Here is a 22,783-nt window from a genome sequence, read left to right as displayed (position 1 = left end):
TGAAATCAGGCTGTGTTGGCAAGAAAAAGACTAGGTAAAGTGAATTCAGACATTTTCGTCAAAACACATTAAATAGGTCATAACTTTATTTCTAAAAAAGGTGTATTCCTCAACCATTTGAATTGTGGAGCTAGGCTTCACAAACTGTGTTTCAAAATTTCTCTGTTAAGGATTTAGTTGCGCGGCGGTGATTGGCATAAACCTACGGTGGCCGGGAGGTGCAAACCAAGATAACAACATGTAAACTTTTACAAAGCTTGAGACAAATTTACATTTTGGAAAACATTTTTACATATCATAAAAGAAAATTACATTACCATAACACATTTACAAGTCCCGAAACAAATTTACATTTCAGAATACAAATTTACAAGACACGAAACACTTTTACAAGTCCCGAAACAAATTTACAAATACCAACCATCAACCAGAAAGGGAATGTAACAACTCCGGGTTGAACCGGAAGTGATACGAGCTGTTGTTGTCGCTCTGTTTGGAGGCTGCTATCACCATCAGATCGTCTAAATAAAAAAGCACTCTGATGCCTCTCCTGCGTTACGGCTCTAGAGCTGTCTCCACACATTTGGAGAAGGCGCGCGGAGCCAGAGAATAACCGAAGGGTAAACGGTTGTACTGATACTGGACCCCTCTGAAGGAGAAGCGCAGGAATTTCCTGTCTCTCTGGATGACGGGCACATGAAAATAAGCGTTGTCAGTTTGTCCTCGCCTATTCTTTTAATGAAATAGGAGGAGAAGCATTTTAATTCAAAACAATCAGTTTTATTTTAACACCAGTAGAATGTGCAATATTACAGAGCTCTGGGTCTGACTTATAGTATCCCTGACAAGCAACAGAGTGTTCATCAGTTCACAAAGTCTGACTAACTATCTCTTCCCTGACCCAGTGTTTTACAGCGTACAGAGCAATAGGTGTAGGCGGCGTCCTCTTCTGATTGGCTCAAGACGTGTCATTCATTCTCCTCGTAATATCTGACTCCATCCGTTGTTGTGACGCCTTAGAGCCCAACCTGAAACACAACTGTTAAGAGACAAACATCCTACTTTCTCATACTTGCTGAAAACACATTCAAGGTCATCTTTTCACTCTCTGTACTTTTCCACTTCAAGTTACCTTGTGTTTTTTTGTTACAGTGGTGTGACTATGACAAGACAATGCAAGCATTCACTTCTTATCACTTATAAAAACCCTTATTAATTAGTGCAACATAGTTCCCTTTAATCATCACAGTCATTTCCCGTATAGGCTACTCAGCAAATTAAACAATGCAACAGTTCAAGGCTATATGAAAATAATATAATAACTTCAATATATTGACACTCTTACTGCTCAAATGCAGGCGGAGGTGTGTGTGTGTGTGTGTGTGTGTTAGCACAGTGTATGTGTGTAAAGGGCTGTAGTGTAGTGCATGTTGCTACGGCCTTATGCTCTGTGTGTGTCTGTCTGCTTACATCTCCTGTCACACTTGATACTGACCATTAAGATGAACTGAATACTGCAAAAGTAAAAGTTATTTAGTTAGTGTTAGTGCAATTATCAAAACCAGAATATGATCAGGGTGACTTTTGAACACTGGAAATAAATCATGTACTCATCCAGGCAGCAATCCAGTGGCACTCAAAGTTTACATATAATATCAGTAATAAAAACAATAAAACATAATAAAAACAACAGCGTCTTTTAGGTTGATGGATGTGAACCAATCGCCGGGATGCACACACTCCAACACGTTTTATCGTTAACATGTGAAAAGGTATTTTCATGATGCATTTGTTGAGAACGGATAAATCGAGTATCGGTCTCATTCCTCCCGTTTTCTTGGGAACAAGGAAGTAGCGAGAGTAAAAACCCTCGCTCTCCTCGCCGGGGGGGGGGGGGGGGGGCTGGAGAAATTGCCCCCTTTTTCATGAGCTCTGTCAACTCTGTGGTCAGAGCAGCTATCTCTGTTTGAGACGCCATGACAGTCTCCAACACTCCGTTGAGTGGACAACAGTGGCTGAATGCTCAGCGGAGACAAGGGCCAGCTGTTTGGTAGGAAACTGCTCTTTAATGACAGGTGGGCGGCTCTGAAAAGAGCCGTCGGTGGAGGGTTGGACCAGCTGCAGGCAGGGCGTTGGCCCCTGGCTGGAAGGCGGTCAAGATCCTCGATGCAGTGGAGGCAGAGGAGGTGGAGGCTGAGTGGGCAGAGGAGCAGCAGCAGCACTGGCTGCCAGGGGCCTCGGTCTGCCTCGCGCATCCCGCCGGTCACGCCAGGAGACATGGGGATGCTGGGGACGTGACGTAGCCTGGCTCCAGGACGTGTGCCTCTTCACCTTGTCAGCCTCTTCGCAGGCGGTCTGGAGGTGAGTGGTGGCGCTCTGTAGGAGCGGTCCAAAAAGGCCATCGGAGCTGATGGGTCCTAACCCTAACCCTAACCCTCCGCCACCTGAGGCCACACCAGGGGCTGCTTACGATCCGGCTCCAGGTCGTACACGTCCCCTCCCAGGACAGCTCCGCAGGCAAACGAGCGCAGAAGTCGCAAGTGGCCCGCGGCGTGAGAGCCAGCCCGGCGTGCTCAGCACCGAGGCAGGTTTCACAGCGAGGGTGGAGGTCGAAACCCATGATGTACCTCCACTCGCAGCTGGGGCACAGGTGGACCACTCCGTCGGGACGCTGAGTCTTGCTCGTAGCTTTCTTTGACTGCATTCTTCAAGCGCTGAAGAAAAAAGGGGAGCAGTTCTATGGTCTCGCCGGTATTATATACCTTGGATGCGGACCATAGAGGGGCAACTGTGCAGAAGTGGCGCGAAAGAAATCTTCACGACTGCGCATGCGCGTGGGGATAAACCCAATAGCGACGGCTCTTAGAGGGCAAAGCCTATACGATATAGAACATGGACATTATGTCTGAGAGCTTTCTGCTGCTAACTCAGCTGCTAGCCCGGCGGCTAGCTCAGCTAACTGGCTAATTGTAGACTGTAGTAGAAGTAGTGTGCGCTGAATGTATTTATACCTCTACTGCAGCAGGTGCGGGTTTATGCCAATCACAACTGCGTTACGTAGTGCCGCCCACTAAATCCTGAACACAGAATTCTTGAAACACGGTTTGTGAAGCCTAGCTCCACAATTCAAATCTAAATGGTTGAAATGCTTTTTACACCTTTTTAGAAATACATTTATGACCTATTTAACGTGTTTAGAAGAAAATGTCTAAATTTACTTTACACAGTCTTTAAGTTATTTCTCCAATAGGTCTATACAACTTAAATAAGTCATATGATGTTACTTAGCCTGTATGTTATACAATAATATTTTTGTTTCACATGAAAATTGACTGTATAATATGGTACAATATGCTAATTAAGTTATACAGAGAAAAACAGGCTACCACAAAAGAGTCATAATACAGAATATTTTAAAAATACAACTGCAGGCCACAACAAAAAGTATATGTAAATTAACATTGCATCACCTGAAATGTTACAACCACAAAGCTGCACAGAGCCAGCCAGGAAGATTTAGAAGAAAACTGTGGCCTATGAGGATGAAACACGTCTATTGGTGGACTCAACTGCGCATGTGTGACTCAAATCGGGTAGCGACCGGTAGCGACCCACATCAGGTAGCGACAGGCAGCTGAGGAAAAGGGCAAAGGTGGGGTGGTGTGGATGGTCGTTCAGCTAACGCAACATCCAGGGAGAAGGCAGACTTGTAATATTCTCACGGAAGCTGCCGGCACACTCAAAGAGGAATATTGAAGATGCTCCCACACAAGGGCAATTCTTGGATCAGACCTTTAGGGGGGCTCAGCTCCTAATGAGAATTTGAGTGTGGAAACTGTTGGAGGATAAGATAAGTTAACTGATAATTAAATAACTGAGCCGCTATAGATGTAATTAGTTAAAATAGCTAATTAAGTGCAGTTTAATAGTTTCGTTGTTCTATAGCCTAAGCTTCATTCTTGAGCCTTTTTAAACATTTTAATGAGTTTGTTTCCATCTTTTTTCAATATTTTTTATGTTATAATAAATAAATACAATTTTTCATAATCAAATACAACATTTTTAATTGTTTATACATTGTTCTGAGTTCTACAGAAAAACGCCGGTCTGAATAAATGAAATAATTGCGATTTACAAAGATATGAATGTTGATAAATGTATAATTAAACTTTTGGTGTCATTTAATTGTTTTTAAATATATAACATAAGATTATAGAGTTTAGGATCTAGGTCAAAAGGACTGCTCACACCAGTTAACGATAGGTTACCCAAATAGTGAAAAGATGAGGAGGGCGGTTAGTTTTTCATTGGTTGTTACTGTGGAGAGGACTGGTCTGTTTTTGGCTGATATTCTTTTGGTTTGATATGTTTGCTTCCCCAGACAACATAGACATAAGGAGATTTCTAACAAAGAAGAGGAAAGTCATCACTGGTAGTAATCAGTTAACTTCAGCTAACTACAACTGAGTCTCTTATGGACGGGAGCTGACTAATAAAAGCCTGGCTAGTTCATTTATAAACTGAGTGATAATGATGATCAGTGAGATGGACATTGAGATATATGCCTCACATCCAGAGACCTTCTAAATGCTACAGTGAAAATGCAGCAGTGTTCACTCCAGCATCCACCGAGTACGTACTATAGAGTACAATACTTTAAAGTGTTTCATACTGTCGTCCAAGTGCGTTGTTTAAAAAATAATATTGCAACACTTACTATAGAATGTGTTGCAATATTGAGTGAGTCATGTTGGCTGCTTGTTTCTTTTAAAGCATATTAATAAAGCATTTCAGATGTTGATTCTAAGAAAGATCCAATACCAGCATTGAAAGTTGTTCAGTTAACTTGAAAGTTTTGTTACATATATTTAATTTTTTGTGTGTAACACCCTTGCACCGCAAACCATGATACAGTCACATCGACAGCACATCCTCATTTCTGTATGTCTGTTAGTTGCCGTGACTGGCACACTTCAGCTCTGAAATGATTCTCTACTTTATGAAAATCCTCAAATCCAAAAGGTAAGTCTACCGTTTTAATTAAGCTTGATCATGAAATGTATTGAAGTGGAAACTAAATACAAAGCAGCAGCAAAATGTAAAAGCTCTTATTACAGATCTTATCAGGAGATCAGTAAGACTGATAGCTGTAGAGAGTGCACTCCTCATCATTAGAGCTAATGTCTTGATTTCCTGTGTGCACGTGCATAATTTCTGACTATGTAGCTGTAACATCTGATCCTCAGGGTTTTTTTTCACTTCTTACCATTATAAGTGTGTAAGTCATTAGGTAGAGCCGTACTGTTTTATGAGACACACTTTCACATTTGTAAAAAATAAATAACAATAACCATAAGGGAAAGCCTATTTGCATTTTTGTATTTATTTTGAACATTTTAAAAACAATCAGAAACGAGCTAGTGTGATGACACTCACTGTGCATATGCTCAGTTAGACTGTCTTCTTGCCCTCAAAAAAGGAGCCAAATCTGCAGCACTTTTGTAGAATTTATCTACAAAAGTGTGTTTTTGAGGTAACATTTTTGATTTTTCTATCAGATGTATTTTTTGGATGCTGTCATGAGATCAAATATCTAAGAATTCAAACAGTTATTACTGCATTCACTGTTTTGTAAGCTAAAAGTAGAAATGGTTAATATGTGTCTAGTCAGCAGTCAAGCTCTAGCATGAAGGAGAAACATGACTGGTGACACGTGGACAGTTGCAACGCCTTGTTACAACTGTCCATGTGTCATGCAGTGTTCTCACTTTTTGATGCACAAAAGCTAACCTTAGCTAGCATAACATCAGCTAACTAAATAACACACTACAGCTAGCCAAACGGGAATGGTGAAATGTGAATGGTTGATGCTTCACTCTGTCTTAATACTTATTATTACTAGCTTAGGCTGGCTTATTTGTACACACGCAGTGACAAGTGTCAGGCGTCAGAGGCATAGCTCCATGTTGCTGGCATCCATTAACAATGAATTGTAGCCTGTTGCCTTGCAGCCGGTAGTGTGAATGCCTTCACAAGCCATGTTTGAAATATCAAACATTTCTTTTAATTTAATTTATAACCTTAAAAAATAAAAAAAATATATATAAATATGCTTGTTTTAATTATTAAAAAGTTATTTTATAAGTTGTTAAGAGATGATAATCAGTTGCATGATAATATATAAAATATAGATATTTCTTGCTTTACAATTTTAAACTTTAAAAGAGTTTTTTTGAATGTAATATGAAAGAGGTAACCATTATCTTAATTTTAACTTATTAACAATACCAATAACATAAACCCTTTTGGATATTGTTGATTAATTATTTATTTCTTAATTATGTAGACATGTTACAACTCTCCCTGGCATGTGTTACAACTGTCCCTGTACACTGGGACGTTTGTAACGTTGGAGTCACTGTTTTTAGATGCATTTTGCAACCTGAATATATTTCTTAAAAGCACACATTAAAGTTTTTAATATAGCAAACTGGCTGTTCCAGTGTACGGTTGTAACGGTTTCTGATTTATTGGGAAAATTGCTAAAAGTGTTACAACCGTACCTGGTCTCCCCTACCTGTCCAGCAACGATAAAAATACATTTAACACACACAAAAAAAATTTAAACAAAAGAATAAAAATATGAAGGGTGCAATTAGAAAGACAATGTGAGACAAATATATAGAGTGTAAATATGTAAAACATAAGTGCAAAATATATATAATTAAAGCTGCAAACAGGGTTGGCCGTGCGACCTCGCCCCCTTGCGCACGTCGGGCTGTAGCGAAGCGGAAAGGTTTCCGTTAGGGGCATTAAGATTCCTTCAGACCCAGGCTTTTACCGGACACTGCAATAAGTAGATATACATTACACACACACACACACTCACACACACAAACTCTCTCTCCCTCTGTCTGTGTAGACATTTGGATTGAGCAACTGAAATTAACTGCCAACACTTTGATGAGTCAAACAGTAGAGGAACTTATTTCCAGTGAAACCTGTAGATGTGTTTGTAGCTCATGCTTTTGTAATTCGTTTTTTGATCTAGACTTTGATAGCATTGTCAGTGAAATGGTTGACAGACTGTACAGATATCTAAAAACATCATAAAAACATCAATTCGCTCGAAAAAGTGTGTTAAAGAGCACCCTGGTGGTCGAGTGGTTAGAGAGCGCATGCCACATAATCGCAGCATCCCTGGTTCTAATCTGGCCAGAGACCTAAACTGCAGGTCATTCGCCTTTCACTCTATCCAACAAGCAGTTCTGATGGAATATAATGGCTCCTTAAAGCGCAACAGTCTTCGAGCTAAATGCTGACATCAAAATGTTAACATGCTCACAATGACATGGTAAACATGCTAATAACATGGAGCAGTTATTTAGATCATTCACTAAAAACCATGCATGTCAATGTGATAGTGGCACTAAACAAAAAGTCAAAATCAGTAGTATTCATCCTCTGGTCACCATGAATGGCTGAACCAACTTCCGTGGGAATCTATTTGGTTAATGTTATTGAGATGTATCAGTCTGGAACAGGTGAACTGACAGACTGAAGATGCCATTCATGTTGCTAGCATGGCAAATAAACCTGAATTGTCCTAATTAGTGTAAAATCATAATCATGTAACCATATTCACTTAGTTCAACTGCATTTAAACTCTTCTCTGTGAGACTGTAGGGCTCTGAATGGGTGTTACTTAATGACTTCCTGTTAAATTCACAGATGCACCCTGTTCCTGTAAATGAATTCCTCTATCATTATTGATTGTGTTAGTGACTACAACTATGAATTATTAAATACTTACATAGTTATTTGTTAGTTTAATCTGTTATTTATTTGCTCCATTTGCTGTTATTAGCTTGCTCAAGAGCAGTGACGTACAAGCCAGGCTGTCCCTGACCTGACACACAGATGATGCATCCTTTCTCAGCATGTTGTTGACTCTCATTAAGAACATGACACAAATGGAGGAGATTATTAGAACTATCCAACCTGTCAGTGACAACAGTTTTATTAGAGGATCCTTCAAAAAAAGCCAGTCATAATTATGTGACGGCCTGCCCCTCTCTCTGTTCATTGGTTGTGTGACTTCCGTGGGTGGAAGTGGGGACAGGTCGTCAGCCCAATTTGTCTCACCTTTGGTGTATGAGTACTGGGGATTTAAGGGCTGTCTGAATGTTAGTTTTCACACTGATGATGTGTGAGTGTAATATGTTTGTTGAATGTGGAGTACCACATATCGCTTTTATTTATTTTATTAAATTTTATGGTGCAATGCAAGTGTTCACCAACAAAAGCATGGTATATCTTAAAAAAATAAAATACTTTTAGATATTTGGTTTTCACACAATCACCTTGTTCATGTTGTTCATGTATGAATGTAGGTCCAATCACTAAGCAGCATAACACCAGCCATCTGGTTGATGCACTAATCTCCTTATAACCAGCAAAAACAACCATCTAACAACCAGACTGAAACGCTTGGTTTGATTGACAGATGGATGAATGTTGGAGATGCACGCCAGCAGGGTCATTGACTAAGCTATAAACTAGATATGGCTTCTGTTATGCAGATTGATGACACAGAGCTAAAAGATAATGGATCCACAGTGGGGCCTGATGGCTGCCTTGTGGTATCTGTGGTATCAGTCACGGCAGAAGCAGCAGACCTGAGCGGCGGGAACTCTGAAGATACAACATGGCTTAGTACAGGTGCTACTAAATTACCCCACTAATAATGCCTGGACTGGTATCAAACTTCTACAGTAGTACAAATATGGTCTTCACTCATAAATTGATGCATTGGAAAGTTTGTAAGTACACCAGGAGTTTATTAAAATAAACACTTACCTGATGGCTTCTACTCTGCGGCTACTGCTGTAAACATCGTCGAAATCGGGATCCCGCACAGAGCACGAAATCTATTGCCGGAGATCCCATATATTTTGTCTGTATGTGTCATAACTAGGGTTGCAAAATTCCGGGAATTTTCAAACTTGGAAACTTTCCATGGAAATTAACGGGAATTAACGGGAATTAATGGGAATTAATGGGAATTAACGAGAATAAACGGGAATAAACCGGGAATTTACTAAACTGAAGGTATGTTCTTATTAGGGAACTTAAATATAGTTGTGTAAAATAATATTTTAGCATAATCCTGACTAAAACAACCAGATATCATGCAGTACAGTTGAATATCTATGCTATCTGAGACCACGCCCCCTACATGCACTGTGCATTCCTCCATCACATGCACAGATGATTTCTACAATTCTGGACCACACTTTTGAGCCCAGAGCACACAACTTGAAGCCAGACTTTTGAGCCTGTGGTTTTGATGACATTATATGGTAATATATTTAGGGATATTTTTATGTGTAAGTGCTATATTTAGCCTTATGGTGGAAAAAATAAAACTGGTCAAAACCAAATAAACCACAATTTATACAGCAAATATCACTTTAACAGACAGGAGTGGAACTTTGATGTTACTAGTTATATCATTTGCACCTAAGTAAATAACAATAACTAATAGTTTTAAAAACATCTTGTATATTTTGGATTTTATGAGTTGTATCTCCACCAGGATACATTGGACATGTCCCCCTCAGGGATGTGTAGATTCACAGACACATTGTTGTATTTTTTCAGAGTTGTGTGTGAAACCATTAAGAATGATAACATTTAGTTGTTTTTTTAATATTAAATTATAAATAATTTTATAATTTAATGTAACTTCAACAGCTCAGGGACATCAAGCGACATTGTGCACCTTTTTTCATCGTCAACTTAAAATAATGTTCTGTTTTTTAATGAAGGGGTGGACTTTTTTTATCCAATTAATCAATCAAATGATGATACCTTTCCACTAAATTACCCTCAGTTGCCATAAATTCCCATTTAATTCCCATTTAATTCCCATAAATTCCCATAATTCCCTTAATTCCCATGGAAAGTTTCCAATTTGGAATATTTCCAAAATTCCCCAGCTTAACTTCCCATGGAAATTTACCGGAAACTTTCCGGAAATTTACCGGAAATTTTCCACCCCTTTGCAACCCTAGTCATAACTGGTCCACTACTTTTTACTTCATGGTCTGTCCCATTATACATGTCCAAGTTTGTGTAATCATCTGTCAGCTGGAATAATAGTTCTCCGGGTTTAAAGCACTAATATCAACGGGTGTTTACCCCTGGTGTCCTGCGTCTTTGTTGATGAAGTCACACATTTTGCATATTATAGCTATGTGCCCCAACTCCTGTCAATTGAAATACCTCATTGGCTTTTAGGACAAATTCCCTCACAGTATATTTTATAAATCCAAAACCAACAAACTCACCTTCTCAGTTCCTTTTGTCATTCTTTTAATATTTTTAAAGGTGTGGTTTTTAGAATTAATTAGCATCTAAAGTAACAAAAACACAGTAATACTTATTTTCAGGGCTACAAAGCAAATCAAATGTGTCCACTGTCCATAGAGAAGCTTGTAAAGCATATCTACCATGCTACACATCAATATGTATAATGTGTAAACATGCCTCACACACCTCTCTTCAAATGTTTTAGAGCTTGCGGTAAGCCCAGAGCAATTTGTGGGTGTGCTGGCTTCTGATGGATGCAGATCTTAATGGTGACTCCTTCCTTTGCAGTCTCACATAAATCACAGCTAATGAGGAATGCCTGTTTTTGGTAAAGGGAGAGGCAATATAAGTAAAGTGCTGCCTGTTTCTAATCCAGGGATGGATCATAAAGCGCTTCCGATGAGTAGTTAATGGGCATTAAAGATGTCTATTTTCACTTTCACAGAATTTGCCGATGGTTGTGTCTGGTGTTCCTCATCATTGGAGCTCTGATGTTAGCTTGGTGCAGTTCAAGCATTGAGCCTTGGCACATTGGGGTGAGCATATGGTCAATCAAATCTTACAACAATTTGACAACAGTTGGCAAAGTAAGTACCGTAAAAAACAGTGTATAAGACACACCTTTAACATAGTATTTTTTCATTTTAAATTGGGGTGCGTCTTATACACCGGTGTGTGTCCTGTTCAACAGTAAAATACAGAGAGGTTGGATCTGCATACGATTATAGGTATGTAAAGGGCCGTCAACACTAAAAACAGTAACTTTTATAATAACTATAACTTTAAACATAATGATATGTGTGTCTACATTTATGAACTATAGCGTCTTATAATGCTGGTAATGCTATATGTTGTACAGATAAATGGTGGTGTGTTGATCAGCAGTATTCCAGGACACTAGTTGCTGAGATGTTTCAGTATTTAAAGACCAAACTGCTGTTGCAGCACAATGTGCAAAAGTGAGACTCGGGTGCAGTAGTGTTTTTGCGCATAGTGACAGGTCTGATGAAGAGTTTTGAGGCTTGAGAAAGCACACAGGTACACACTGTATGAAATATGTAAAGTTACTGTGTTCTTATGAAAGGTTTAGATTTAACATGTTAAATCAGCAGCTTTCAGAATGAATTTATTTCATCACGTGCTGTAGTTTAGCAGCAAATAGACTTAATCTCGCTCTAGACTGTGTGAATTAAGGCATAAACACTAGATTTAAAAAAAGTAATTACTTTGCGAAAAGTTTAACAGCACATGCAATAAGTTACATTACTTGATAATTTATTAGGTGCCTTCAGACAACTTAAATTCCTCTTCACTCACATGTAACATATCACAGTGAAGCTTTGAGATTTCATTATCCAACAAGCAAGCCAATCCCCAAATTGGGTGATGATATGTAGGATTGGTAACTGTAATGTTACTGTATTTCATATTGAATTTTGTTACACTGGTCATTACTAAAAAACATAACTTATGAAGTTACTGCCCAACACTGATCTCTGGGCTTTATAAAATCTACTTTATAATGTACAGAGATTAGGGGAGGGGTATTAAACTGGTTGCAATCTGCATCCCCACCACTAGATGCCACTAAATCGTACACACTGCTCCATTAAATCGGAGTCTAAATTCACATTGCCTTTTGTCTTAACATACCTTAACAGATACATATTTTATCTTTTTAATGTTACAGTGTAGACAAGTTAAGTTGTAACACTCAATAAACACCAACCCTCTCTGCTTGCACAGACCCCATCACCTGACCCTTCACCATCAGAGTACTTTGTGGCATACCCGCACCAGTACCATTTAATATTGGATGAACCGGATAGATGTCGGCAGGAAAGACCATTCTTGGTTCTTATGATTCCAGTTGCACCTCACAACAAAAAGGCCCGTGACGCCATCCGCAACACATGGGGCAAAGAAACCAAAGTTCTGGATCAATTGATCAGCCATTATTTCCTATTGGGACAGTCTACAGGGGCAGATGGGTCAGAGGAACAAGTGAGTCGATTCATTTTTGAAATAACTGTATTCACTTTCACTACCCCTTTCAACCATCAAACAATTGTTTAAACAAGGGAAGGGAAAGAATTCTTGAGGTTTTTTGAAGGAAAACCCAAGCGCATTCCTATTCTTGCTGACCACAGGCTACAGCTGAGGCTGCTGAGAAAATCGAACTCACAAGCTAATCACAGCACAGAGGAAAGATTTGTTAGACTAATTTTTTCATTTAATCTTCTTTAAAGGAAATAAACATCAAAGCTGCACTTATCAATATTTTTATATCAACAATAGACCAATCAACAATGTTTATGTGAAAGTGGTCGGTCATAAAAACAAACTCAAAGAGTATTACCAGAGTTTTACACAATGTTTTAGCATATTTCAGATTTTTGTTCAAATTTTATGGGTCGCAATTTATCTGGTTTGGTTAATTCAAAGCCCTAATCAACCACTTTTCTAGCATCACCAACAAGTAGCAATTTTTCACAAAAGCTCTGATAATCTAACTGTATTATACAACCCCAGCACCAAACAGCAAAAAGGTAAAGCTGGGTGCTAGGTCATGAACACAGTGCTGCTTTAAACTGCTAATTTCCAGCAGAAGTTATTTGATGGCAAAATGAAGATACTTGGTAATGTTGATTCATAGCTACTGGATCATGGGCCAGAAATGAAGAAGCTCTAGTTCAAGTAACTTCTTTGGCATCTAAAAGCAATTAATGCCGAACCGGGACAGGAAAAGAGCTCATAATAACAAAGCCCTCTCCTCTGAGGCTCACCCAGGTAACATGCTAATATCCTCATGTCACGACTACGCGTGCCCTGTACCACCAATAACAGTTACCAGTTGGCAGACGAAGATTTTCCGCCGCTACCTGTAACTCCCTGCAAACTCCCCAACTGCTAAAAAAGCTCTTTAGAGCCAACTCTCTTGAAAAGAAAATCGACAGCAATACACTTACAATAGAGGGGCTAAAGAAAACTCTAGACTTTGCATGCAGTGAAATTAAGGACACACAGAAAGAAATGATGAATGTTGATGCACGTCTTAAAGAGGAAGAGAGGAAAGTTATCAACCTCCAAACACATGTGTGCGAGCTGGACTCCTACTCAAGACGGTGGAACCTGAAGCTTTATGGCGTCGTCGAAAACCCAACAGGAAATGTGTAAGAAAAAGCCATAGCGGTCTGCCAGAACATCCTTTCAGAAGGTGAGAACATGAGAACATGCCTCCAACTGTTATTGACGTTGCTCATCGTTTTGGAAAGTCATCTTCAAACCACTCCATGCCAAGACCCATCATCATTTGATTCTCCCTGAGGTTCTACAGAGATGCTGCTTGGAAGTCTGCCAAAAATCATCCCTACATGTGTGACCACATGCTCCGTTTTGCTCCGAGGATCTCTCTGAACTCATCGAAGAGGCCAGGCTGAAGACGTGGCCTTTGATAAAAAAGTCACAAAGTGAAGGCAAACCTGCTTATTATATCGGTGCACAGGCCTTCATAAATGGACAAGAAGTTACTTGAGGTAAAATGTGACTGATTTCAAGTCTTTCTATGTCCTGCAGGATTACATCGCTCAGTTCCCTGTCTTACTAAAACTGATGATCAGTCACTTCATTGCAGGGAAGCTGACCTAACTTTCAAGTTATTGTGTATTCTTTTCTTATGATATTTCCCCACTACTAATACTTCTGTTAGATACATATTCTTCCATATTGACCTCATTGGAAAAATGGTTAGAAAAACTATGATCTCTCGTTATCTCAAACACAAATCAGTGACTATAATCTTCTAAAAGATAACAAATCGCCTGGAACAGTTGGATTATCTTCTGAATTCTATTTTCCCAGCAGATGGCGCCCTTTCTTTTGCAAGTATTTAATGAAAGCTTACTTTCCAGTACCTTACCTGCAAGTATGACCCAAGGTTTGATTATATTATAATAATGCCAACTGTTCAATCAAACTCAATATCTCCGTACTTATTTTTACTAGCTGCCCAACTTTTATGTGATCATATTAAGTGTAGTAATCTGCAAGGTATTTCTATTGCTGACAGAAATATTTTAATTAGTCAACTGACAGATGACACGACCCTGTTTTTAAAAGACAGCTCTCAAGTACCTTCAGCCACTGATATTATAGAACAATTTACTAAAGCATCCAGTCTCCTTTTAAATCTTCAAAAATGTGAATTATTAGCAGTTAAAGAGTGTTGTATTGATTCAATTTCCAATATTCCAATAAAGAGTTCTGTTACTTATCTAGGTATCATTATTGATAAAAATGAATCCCAGAGGTGTTCTAATAACTTCACTTCAATAATTAATTTACGTGACTTATCTTTAAGAGGTCGGATACTCCTTTCAAAGGCTGAAGTAACACATTTGAGGGTAAATTCTGTTCTTCTATGTCCCTGTCTTTAGGTGTTACAGGAAAGCCAGAAACATCATGATATTCTCCAGAGTGACTTCTTGGACAGCTACCTTAACCTCACCATTAAAACTATGGTCATGTTCGAATGGCTCAACAACCACTGCCCCAACACCTCTTATGCCATGAAGGTCGACTCTGATATGTTCCTGAATGTCCACAATCTTGTTAGCATGCTTTTGAAAGCCCCCCAAAATCTGTACATGACAGGACTAGTGGCATTGGGTGTCCCTGTTCTTCGAGACCATAACTCAAAGTGGTTTCTGCCTTTTTCTGCCTTCCCTGAGTCTACGTACCCTCCTTATGCCTTGGGACTGGGTTATGTATTCTCACTTGATTTACCTAAAAAGATTCTAAAGGCGTCTGCACATGTAAAAGCTGTTTACATTGAAGATGTGTATGTGGGATTGTGTATGAGACATCTAGGAATTACACCAAGAAATCCTCCTAATGGTGGTTGGTTCAGGGCAACAATACCTTTTTGGCAAGGCAGCTGTTACTGGACATCTGTCATTACAACAATACTAGAGAGCTCTGAGCAGCTTTTGGATACATGGAAAACATATCAGACTCAAACAAAAAGTGGCTGTTAAAGACTTCTGCCTTAGCCTTACAGCTGTTTAAGCTGTCCTAGTGTGACTGTACATTTCATATTAAATCTATTCTGCATGAAAATGTGGCCAAATGGAAATAACAAAATAATGTTAAATTTCTTCTCAGATTAAAGTACTATTCATGGATGCAGGCTTCTTATGTAGTTATGCTATAAATGTAAATGTACAATATTTTCAACTAAAGCAATTGCTAACACAGTTTTTGAAAGGTGTTGATTCACAGTCTCCAGATCTTCGCATCAGGGTTGCCCCCTATCTCCACTTCTATTCTCTCTTTCTCTGGAGCCTCTTGCTCGTCATTCAAAATTCATTGAACCAGTTATCATACACGACACACTGAATTATAACTCTTTGTACACCGACAATATTTTGATTTTGGCTAAAAATCCAGTCAAATCCCTCCCACATCTCTTTCAAATGTTTGAGGATTTTAGCAATATCTCAGGTTATAAAATGAACTAGTCAAAATCAGCTTTAATGTCACTGGGTGAATGGAGTGGACAAATATCCTCCCTTAATATTCCTGTTGTTTGTAACTTTATCTCGGACTGTTCCTCCCTTGAAAAAGTAGTCAACAATAACTTCAGTAAAATTTTAAATGATAGTGATGGTGCTCTCACTCTCAATTATTAAGATTAATATAATTTTTTGTTTCTAGTTTTATTTTTGTTTTAATTGGTATACCGATGACCATATCTGTGTATATGTTGTTTTTTGTGTTTGAACAGTGTGTGGTACAAAATACTACAAATGCACCTGACCTCTATAAGTGCACAACTAAAACCTCATATAGACCTTTACCACTTAACAATCTTTGGAAGAGAGATATCAGTGTCTCCTCAGATTTCAATTGGCATTCTACATGATCAAATGTACCTCTCTCATCCAGAAATCCAAACCAACAAATGATTCACTATAAATTCATTCTTACACCTAGGAGACTACAACATATGAAGTGATTCAAGCATTATGTCTGATATTATAGGGAGAGCCATTACTCATTCACAGCATCTCTTTTTTTCTTAATGACACTTCCAATTTGAAGCTAACTATAAATGATAAGCGCCTCTTGTTGGCTGGTCTCACAGCTGCTAAAAAAAATGGTATCCTGTCACAGGAAACCACCACATGCACTGTCAGTGAGAGATGGAGATGTTATTATGAATATTGGAATAACTTGATTAATATACTATTGGTTTATGATGAAGTCTATATTGGTTTTGGAGTTCCTGGGTAGCAGGGGATCTGGGTTGGGAGTGTGCATTCATGTATGTGTGTTTTGTTTTGTGTTTTCTTGCTTTGTCTTTCTTTTTTCCATTCTGCACACTGCCCTGGCTCATCTTGTCATGGGCTAGAGGGTTGATGGAAAGGAAACTGTGGGTACTGTGGGGCCGCTTCCTATGTGCTGTATGCCTATAATCACATGTTTTTCCTGTAAATTATAAACATATGAATAATAAAAAATTGATCACAAAAAAGAAGAAAGGTGTTGATTCAACTTTTAATATAAATTCAACTCATTGATACTAATGGGTTAGACTGAATATCCTAGTCTTTGTGGAAGTATAGTTGATTGCGGGGCGTTGGATAATACAGCAATAGTTTACAGCAATAGTTACTAGTACACTCCATAACTGGCAACTGAGTATGTATCATGAAGTAGCCAAAGGAGTAATTGTCATTAGAAAGAAAGGGATTGTTATAATGTTTCTGATTTATTTGCCAACAGTGGGGGTAAATGGAACATCATGTTAAAACATAAACGGTGACTGTTGGTCCATCAGTTGGTAGGTCCTTCACAATGGTTCAGATTAAATCTTAACAACTATTGTACACATTGCCATGAATTTTGATACAGACATTCTTTGTGGTGTCCTGAACTTCCCTCTAATGCTGCCATTAGGTTGATGTTTTTGTTTTTAGTAAAATACCGTAAAAACAGTATATAAGACGCATCTTTAACGCAATATTTTTTTAATTTAAAAGTCGAGTGTGTTTTATACACCGATGTGTCCCATTCGCCAGTAAAATGCAGAGAGAGGTTGGATCCATCTGGATATGATTAAAGGCATGTAAAATGCGGTCCACACTAAGAACAATAACTATTTACTGTAAAAATAACGATGTGAGCGTCCACACTTATGAACTATAAAGCCCTATAAACACAATGCAAGCACGCGCTGCGCAATCCAGATGTTTCTGCAGGTAATGGAAATAGACTATTGATGATGACCCGTTAATGACGTGAATGAAAAATAATTTTATGTTGATCAGAAGTATTTCAGACACTGGTTGCTGTGATGATTTACAGACCAAACTGATGTTGAAGCACGATGTGCAAAAGCGCGACTGAGCTCTGATGAGTTTTTGGGACTCAAGTGCACACAGGTACACACATTAAATATGTAAGTTGCTATGTTCTTTTAAAAGGTTTAATTGAAACTCATAGAATAACCCTACACACTGTTTCAGGTGTATTGTGTGTGTTTTTATTGTGTTTTAAATAAAAGTAATTTGAGAAAGTTCCTATAAACATATGTGTTTAAAAATTAATATCTACTGTGCATTCAAATAAACCAGTCTTTAAATAGTAAAATAAATATTATAGAGGCTAGGTGTAAAATAGCATAGGGGATCATAATCATTGCATTTATTCGATTCAGATAATATGTTTTTTTAAAACAATGCGAGGAATACGTTTCTTTAAAAAAAATATTTTTTCAAGTTCATTTAAGAATAAAATAGATTTAATATAGGCCTACTTTTAGGAGCTGCATCTGAGTAAAGAAAATTGCATCAAGACTAGCTTTTTTTGGACGCCAACCATTTGTGTTTGTGAAAAACAAATCTGTTGACGGGCTCAGATTGTGGATTTCACACATGAAACTTTAGCGGCAGGTTTATCAGCACCATCCACTATTCAACTAGCCGTTTGTGTGGGGGCGAGTTTTATTTTTAATGTGAAATAAAGTCAAAACTTGAATTACGGGGTGTAAATATTTTTGATACAGAGCCTGATTCGACAGTCTATGGATTCGACGCACGTGACGCTGTCTGAGTTGATTACGTCATTGATTAATATTGGAGTTGATCACGTCATACATCATTTAGATATGATATGACGTCTTAATTGCAGGAGTGATTATGACGTCATAATCATTCCTTAGTCCTCACTCCTTGTAATAGGACCTTTCACCTGTGAATAGTTGCCAGTTACCAGTTACCAGTAACCAGTAACCAGTTGATTGCATTGAGAGCAGAAACACATTGAGAGAGATTCACAGACTGTACAACCCCAAAGTGAAGACTGAGTGAACCACAGAGGAACACCTGCGTTTCATACTCAGGTATTCAATAACAGTTATATGTATTATTAGTAGTATATTTTAGAGTAATTTTCTGATACTATGATCAAAAAATAACTTCATGTGAAATGTGACTAAGATAGCATACTAAGTTTTTGGTTGGTTGTTTTATGTTAGTTCAACATTAAGACAGTTCAGCTTGATTTTTGCTTTGTATGTGTTGTTATCCCATCTGAATAATTAGTTTTAGTGTCAAAATAATCTCAATTCTTTCCTCAGAATGAATGTATCTATACTGACATGCATAAAATAAATGTTTAGTTATGTTTTCTTGATTTTTGCAAAGATTACATTCATTCACCAACCAATTTCCCACCCATGTCTTTGTCACAGGAACTCAGTTACTTTGAAGACCAAGTTAGTAGTGATACCACATACAACGCCATGGAGAACTACGATGAAACTTTTCATGACGTCTTGACTGGCGCAAATTGGGAATATCAAGATCCAAGTCTTGAGAAGCTAATGCTGGAGTTGTTTGGTGATATATTCCTCCCTAACAACAGTGATGAGCATGCAGCTGTCCAAACCCCCCAAACGCCTCCTACACCTCCTACACAACCTACACCGCCAAACCCCCCAACACCTCCTACCCTGCCTATACCTCAAACACCTACTTTCCCTGCTGACCAAAATAACCTTTGTCAAACTCAGCAAGAGGTAGGTCCGAGTATGTCCGCCCAAGGCAGTGCACATGTTCAAACCTTTGAGCCTGTCTGTAATGTTCCGAGGGCAGCAGCCAGCACTCTCCCTGCTGCTCCACCACTACAGGTAAGACCATGCTTCACTTTTTGATTGTGGATACAGTTCAGTTAGACAATATCTTTAGGGGAATCACAGCAGTGGTACTATGCAATGATAGAGCAGTCACAATTTACCTGCTTGTGCTTGTTGTGTCTAGATGGTAACCATATATTTTTGACAGTGTGGTGAGATTTGTGCCATGATGTTTTTCATTGTACAAAATAGTTATGTTTTATGATGTAACACAACTGGTTAATATCTGGTTAGGTTTAGGTACAAAAAGCTTGGTTAGGGTGAGGGAACGATCATGGTTTGGAATGAAATGATCACTCCCACAAGATAATTTGCAAAGCTAGGGTTACCATCTAGATATGACCACCTACCTTTGTGTCACATGGTCTCCATAGATGTTACAGCAGGTTATGCATGCAACTATTATGACACAAAGAGAGGGAATTAAGTGCCATCTAGTGGATAAATGATGTCTTGCAACTTTGATTTGTACTGATTTTGTGTTTTTGTTTGTGTTTACAGAATAACAATGTGCCAGAAATCCAGTTCCCTGGAGTGGTTCCTGAGAACCTACGTGCTTGCGGATTTGTGTAAGTAAAACATGTGCCTGTGTACTCAGCTTTAAGATGTACAGCCCTAACAGGGTTGTTAGACGCAGTCGGTAGGACTTGCTGTTTGTATGCTCACTCACGCTTTATGTTATCTAATGTGTGTTTTGTTGTCTTTCTTTGCCTGTATAGGAATGGTCAGGTTGTGTATGAGCTCCCTACTCACTTAGCCCCTCTCATCTTAAATGGTACCATGCAGCACCAGAGAGGGGAAAGATACATAAAGAAGCCGCCCAATGCCTTTATGCTCTTTAGGAACGAGCAAAGGCATAATGTTGTCCGGGAATATAACATCACCAATAGCGCCATGGTGAACAAGATCCTGGGAGAGAAGGTTAGTACATTTGCTCCTGTATGGGTGAGACTCCCAATGTGAAACTCTTAATCCTATCTTTGCATCTTCATGTTGATTTTACACCACATGAACAAACCAATGTGTAGGTGTGTGTGCTAACTGACTGTGTCTTTTTCTGTCCACAGTGGAAGTCTCTGTCAAAAGAGGAGCAAGCCAAGTATTATATTGAGGCGGAAGGAAAGAGAATGATCCACTCTCTGCAGTACCCTGAGTGGTCAGCCAAGGACAACTATGTAAGTACACTTTGCTCACACACATCATACACATATGTTTACATCACAGTCAGTGATGTAAGTGATGTCAGATGAATGTATGTATGAATATATGTTTATTTTTGTGCAGGGCAAAAACAAGAAAAGAAAGAGGGCCTTCGAGTCTATAGAAGTAGAACAAGCAACAGACTCAAGGCAAGCCAAGAAGTCTTATATGCCAGCTACATGGCAACAAACAATGACTGCTGCCACAGTACAGCCTTCTCAAGACCCAAGTATAACACAACCCTACATACCACAAACCTACACAACACAGCCATCCATCATGCACCCCGAAATAACACAACCCTGCATACCACAAACCTACACAACCCAACCATCTATGACGTACCCCGACATAACACAACCCTACATAACACAAACCTACACAACCCAACCATCTATGACGTACCCCGACATAACACAACCCTACATATCACAAACCTACACAACACAACCATCTATGACGTACCCCGACATAACACAACCCTACATATCACAAACCTACACAACACAACCATCTATGACGTACCCCGACATAACACAACCCTACACATCACAACCATCTATGACGTACCCCGACATAACACAACCCTACATATCACAAACGTACACAACACAACCATCTATGACGTACCCCGACATAACACAACCCTGCATATCACAAACCTACACAACACAGCCATCCATCATGCACCCCAATATAACACAACCTCACATATCACAAACCTACACAACACAACCATCTATGATGCACCCCGACATAGCACAACCCTACATATCACAAACCTACACAACACAACCATCTATGACGTACCCCGACATAACACAAACCTACACAACACAACCATCTATGACGCACCCCAATGAAACGCAACCCCACATATCACAAACCTACACAACACAACCATCTATGACGTACCCCGGCATAACACAACCCTGCGTATCACAAACCTACACAACACAGCCATCCATCATGCACCCCAATATAACACAACCTCACATATCACAAGCCTATACAACACAACCATTCATGACACATCCCAATATAACACAACCCCAAATATCACAAACCTACACAACACAACCATCTACGACACACTCCAACATGACACAGCCCCACATTCCACAACACTCCACGACACACCATAGAATTACAGCCCTACGTGGCACATCCTATCCCTGGCATGACCTAGACATAGGGTATTCCACAGACTCAGACTCAGACTCAGAGTCAGACTCAGACTCAGACTCAGAGTCAGACTCAGACTCATCCACAGACTTAGATGCCGTAGACTTACATGCCACAGACTTACATGACACAGACGTACATGCCACAGACTTACATGACACAGTCTTTTAACAACCTATTCTCCCTCTTCTCCTTCTCTCCCTTTCCCTTTCTCTCTCTCACTCAACCCCAACCGGTCAAGGCAGATGGCCGCCCACTTAGAGCCTGGTTCTGCTCAAGGTTTCTTCCTGTTAAAGGGGAGTTTTTCCTTGCCGCTGTCACCAATTGTTTGCTCATGTGGGAATGTTGGGTCTCTTTAACATAGATATAAATGTAGATATATATTAGATATAGATGTAGATATACAATGCTTTGCAAAACTATTCATACCCCTTGAACATTTCCACATTGTCACGTTACAACCACAAACTTCAATGTATTTTATTGGGATGTTATGTGATGGACCAACACAAAGCAGCGCAGATGAAAATTGAACTTTTTGGCCTACATGAAAAACACTATGTGTGGCGGAAATCTAACACTGCACATCAACCTGAACACACCATCCCCAACGTGAAACATGGTGGTGGCAGCATCATGCCGTGGGGATGCTTTTCTTCAGCTGAGACAAGGAAGCTGATCAGAGTTGGTGGGAAGATGGATGGAGCTAAATACAGGGCAATCCTAGAGGAAAACCTGTTAGAGACCTCAAAAGAGTTGAGACTGGTACAAAGGTTCACCTTCCAGCAGGACAACAACCCTAAACATACAGCCAAAGCTACAATG

General features: G+C 39.2%; 1 protein-coding gene across 1 annotated transcript; it reads left to right on the top strand.

The window, feature by feature from the left end:
• The first annotated feature begins 8,564 nt into the window (after window positions 1–8,564).
• LOC128362682 (beta-1,3-galactosyltransferase 2-like) lies at window positions 8,565–15,410 on the top strand. Its single transcript, XM_053323529.1, has 4 exons — window positions 8,565–8,721; window positions 10,580–10,587; window positions 12,121–12,378; window positions 14,811–15,410. The coding sequence occupies exons 1-4, from the start codon at window positions 8,565–8,567 to the stop codon at window positions 15,408–15,410; spliced, it is 1,023 nt and encodes a 340-aa protein (XP_053179504.1).
• The last annotated feature ends 7,373 nt before the right edge of the window (window positions 15,411–22,783 follow it).

Source organism: Scomber japonicus, chromosome 8, assembly GCF_027409825.1.
Source record: "Scomber japonicus isolate fScoJap1 chromosome 8, fScoJap1.pri, whole genome shotgun sequence".
Taxonomy (NCBI): domain Eukaryota; kingdom Metazoa; phylum Chordata; class Actinopteri; order Scombriformes; family Scombridae; genus Scomber; species Scomber japonicus.
Note: the sequence above shows the minus strand (reverse complement) of the source record. Positions and strands in the feature narration are given on the sequence as shown.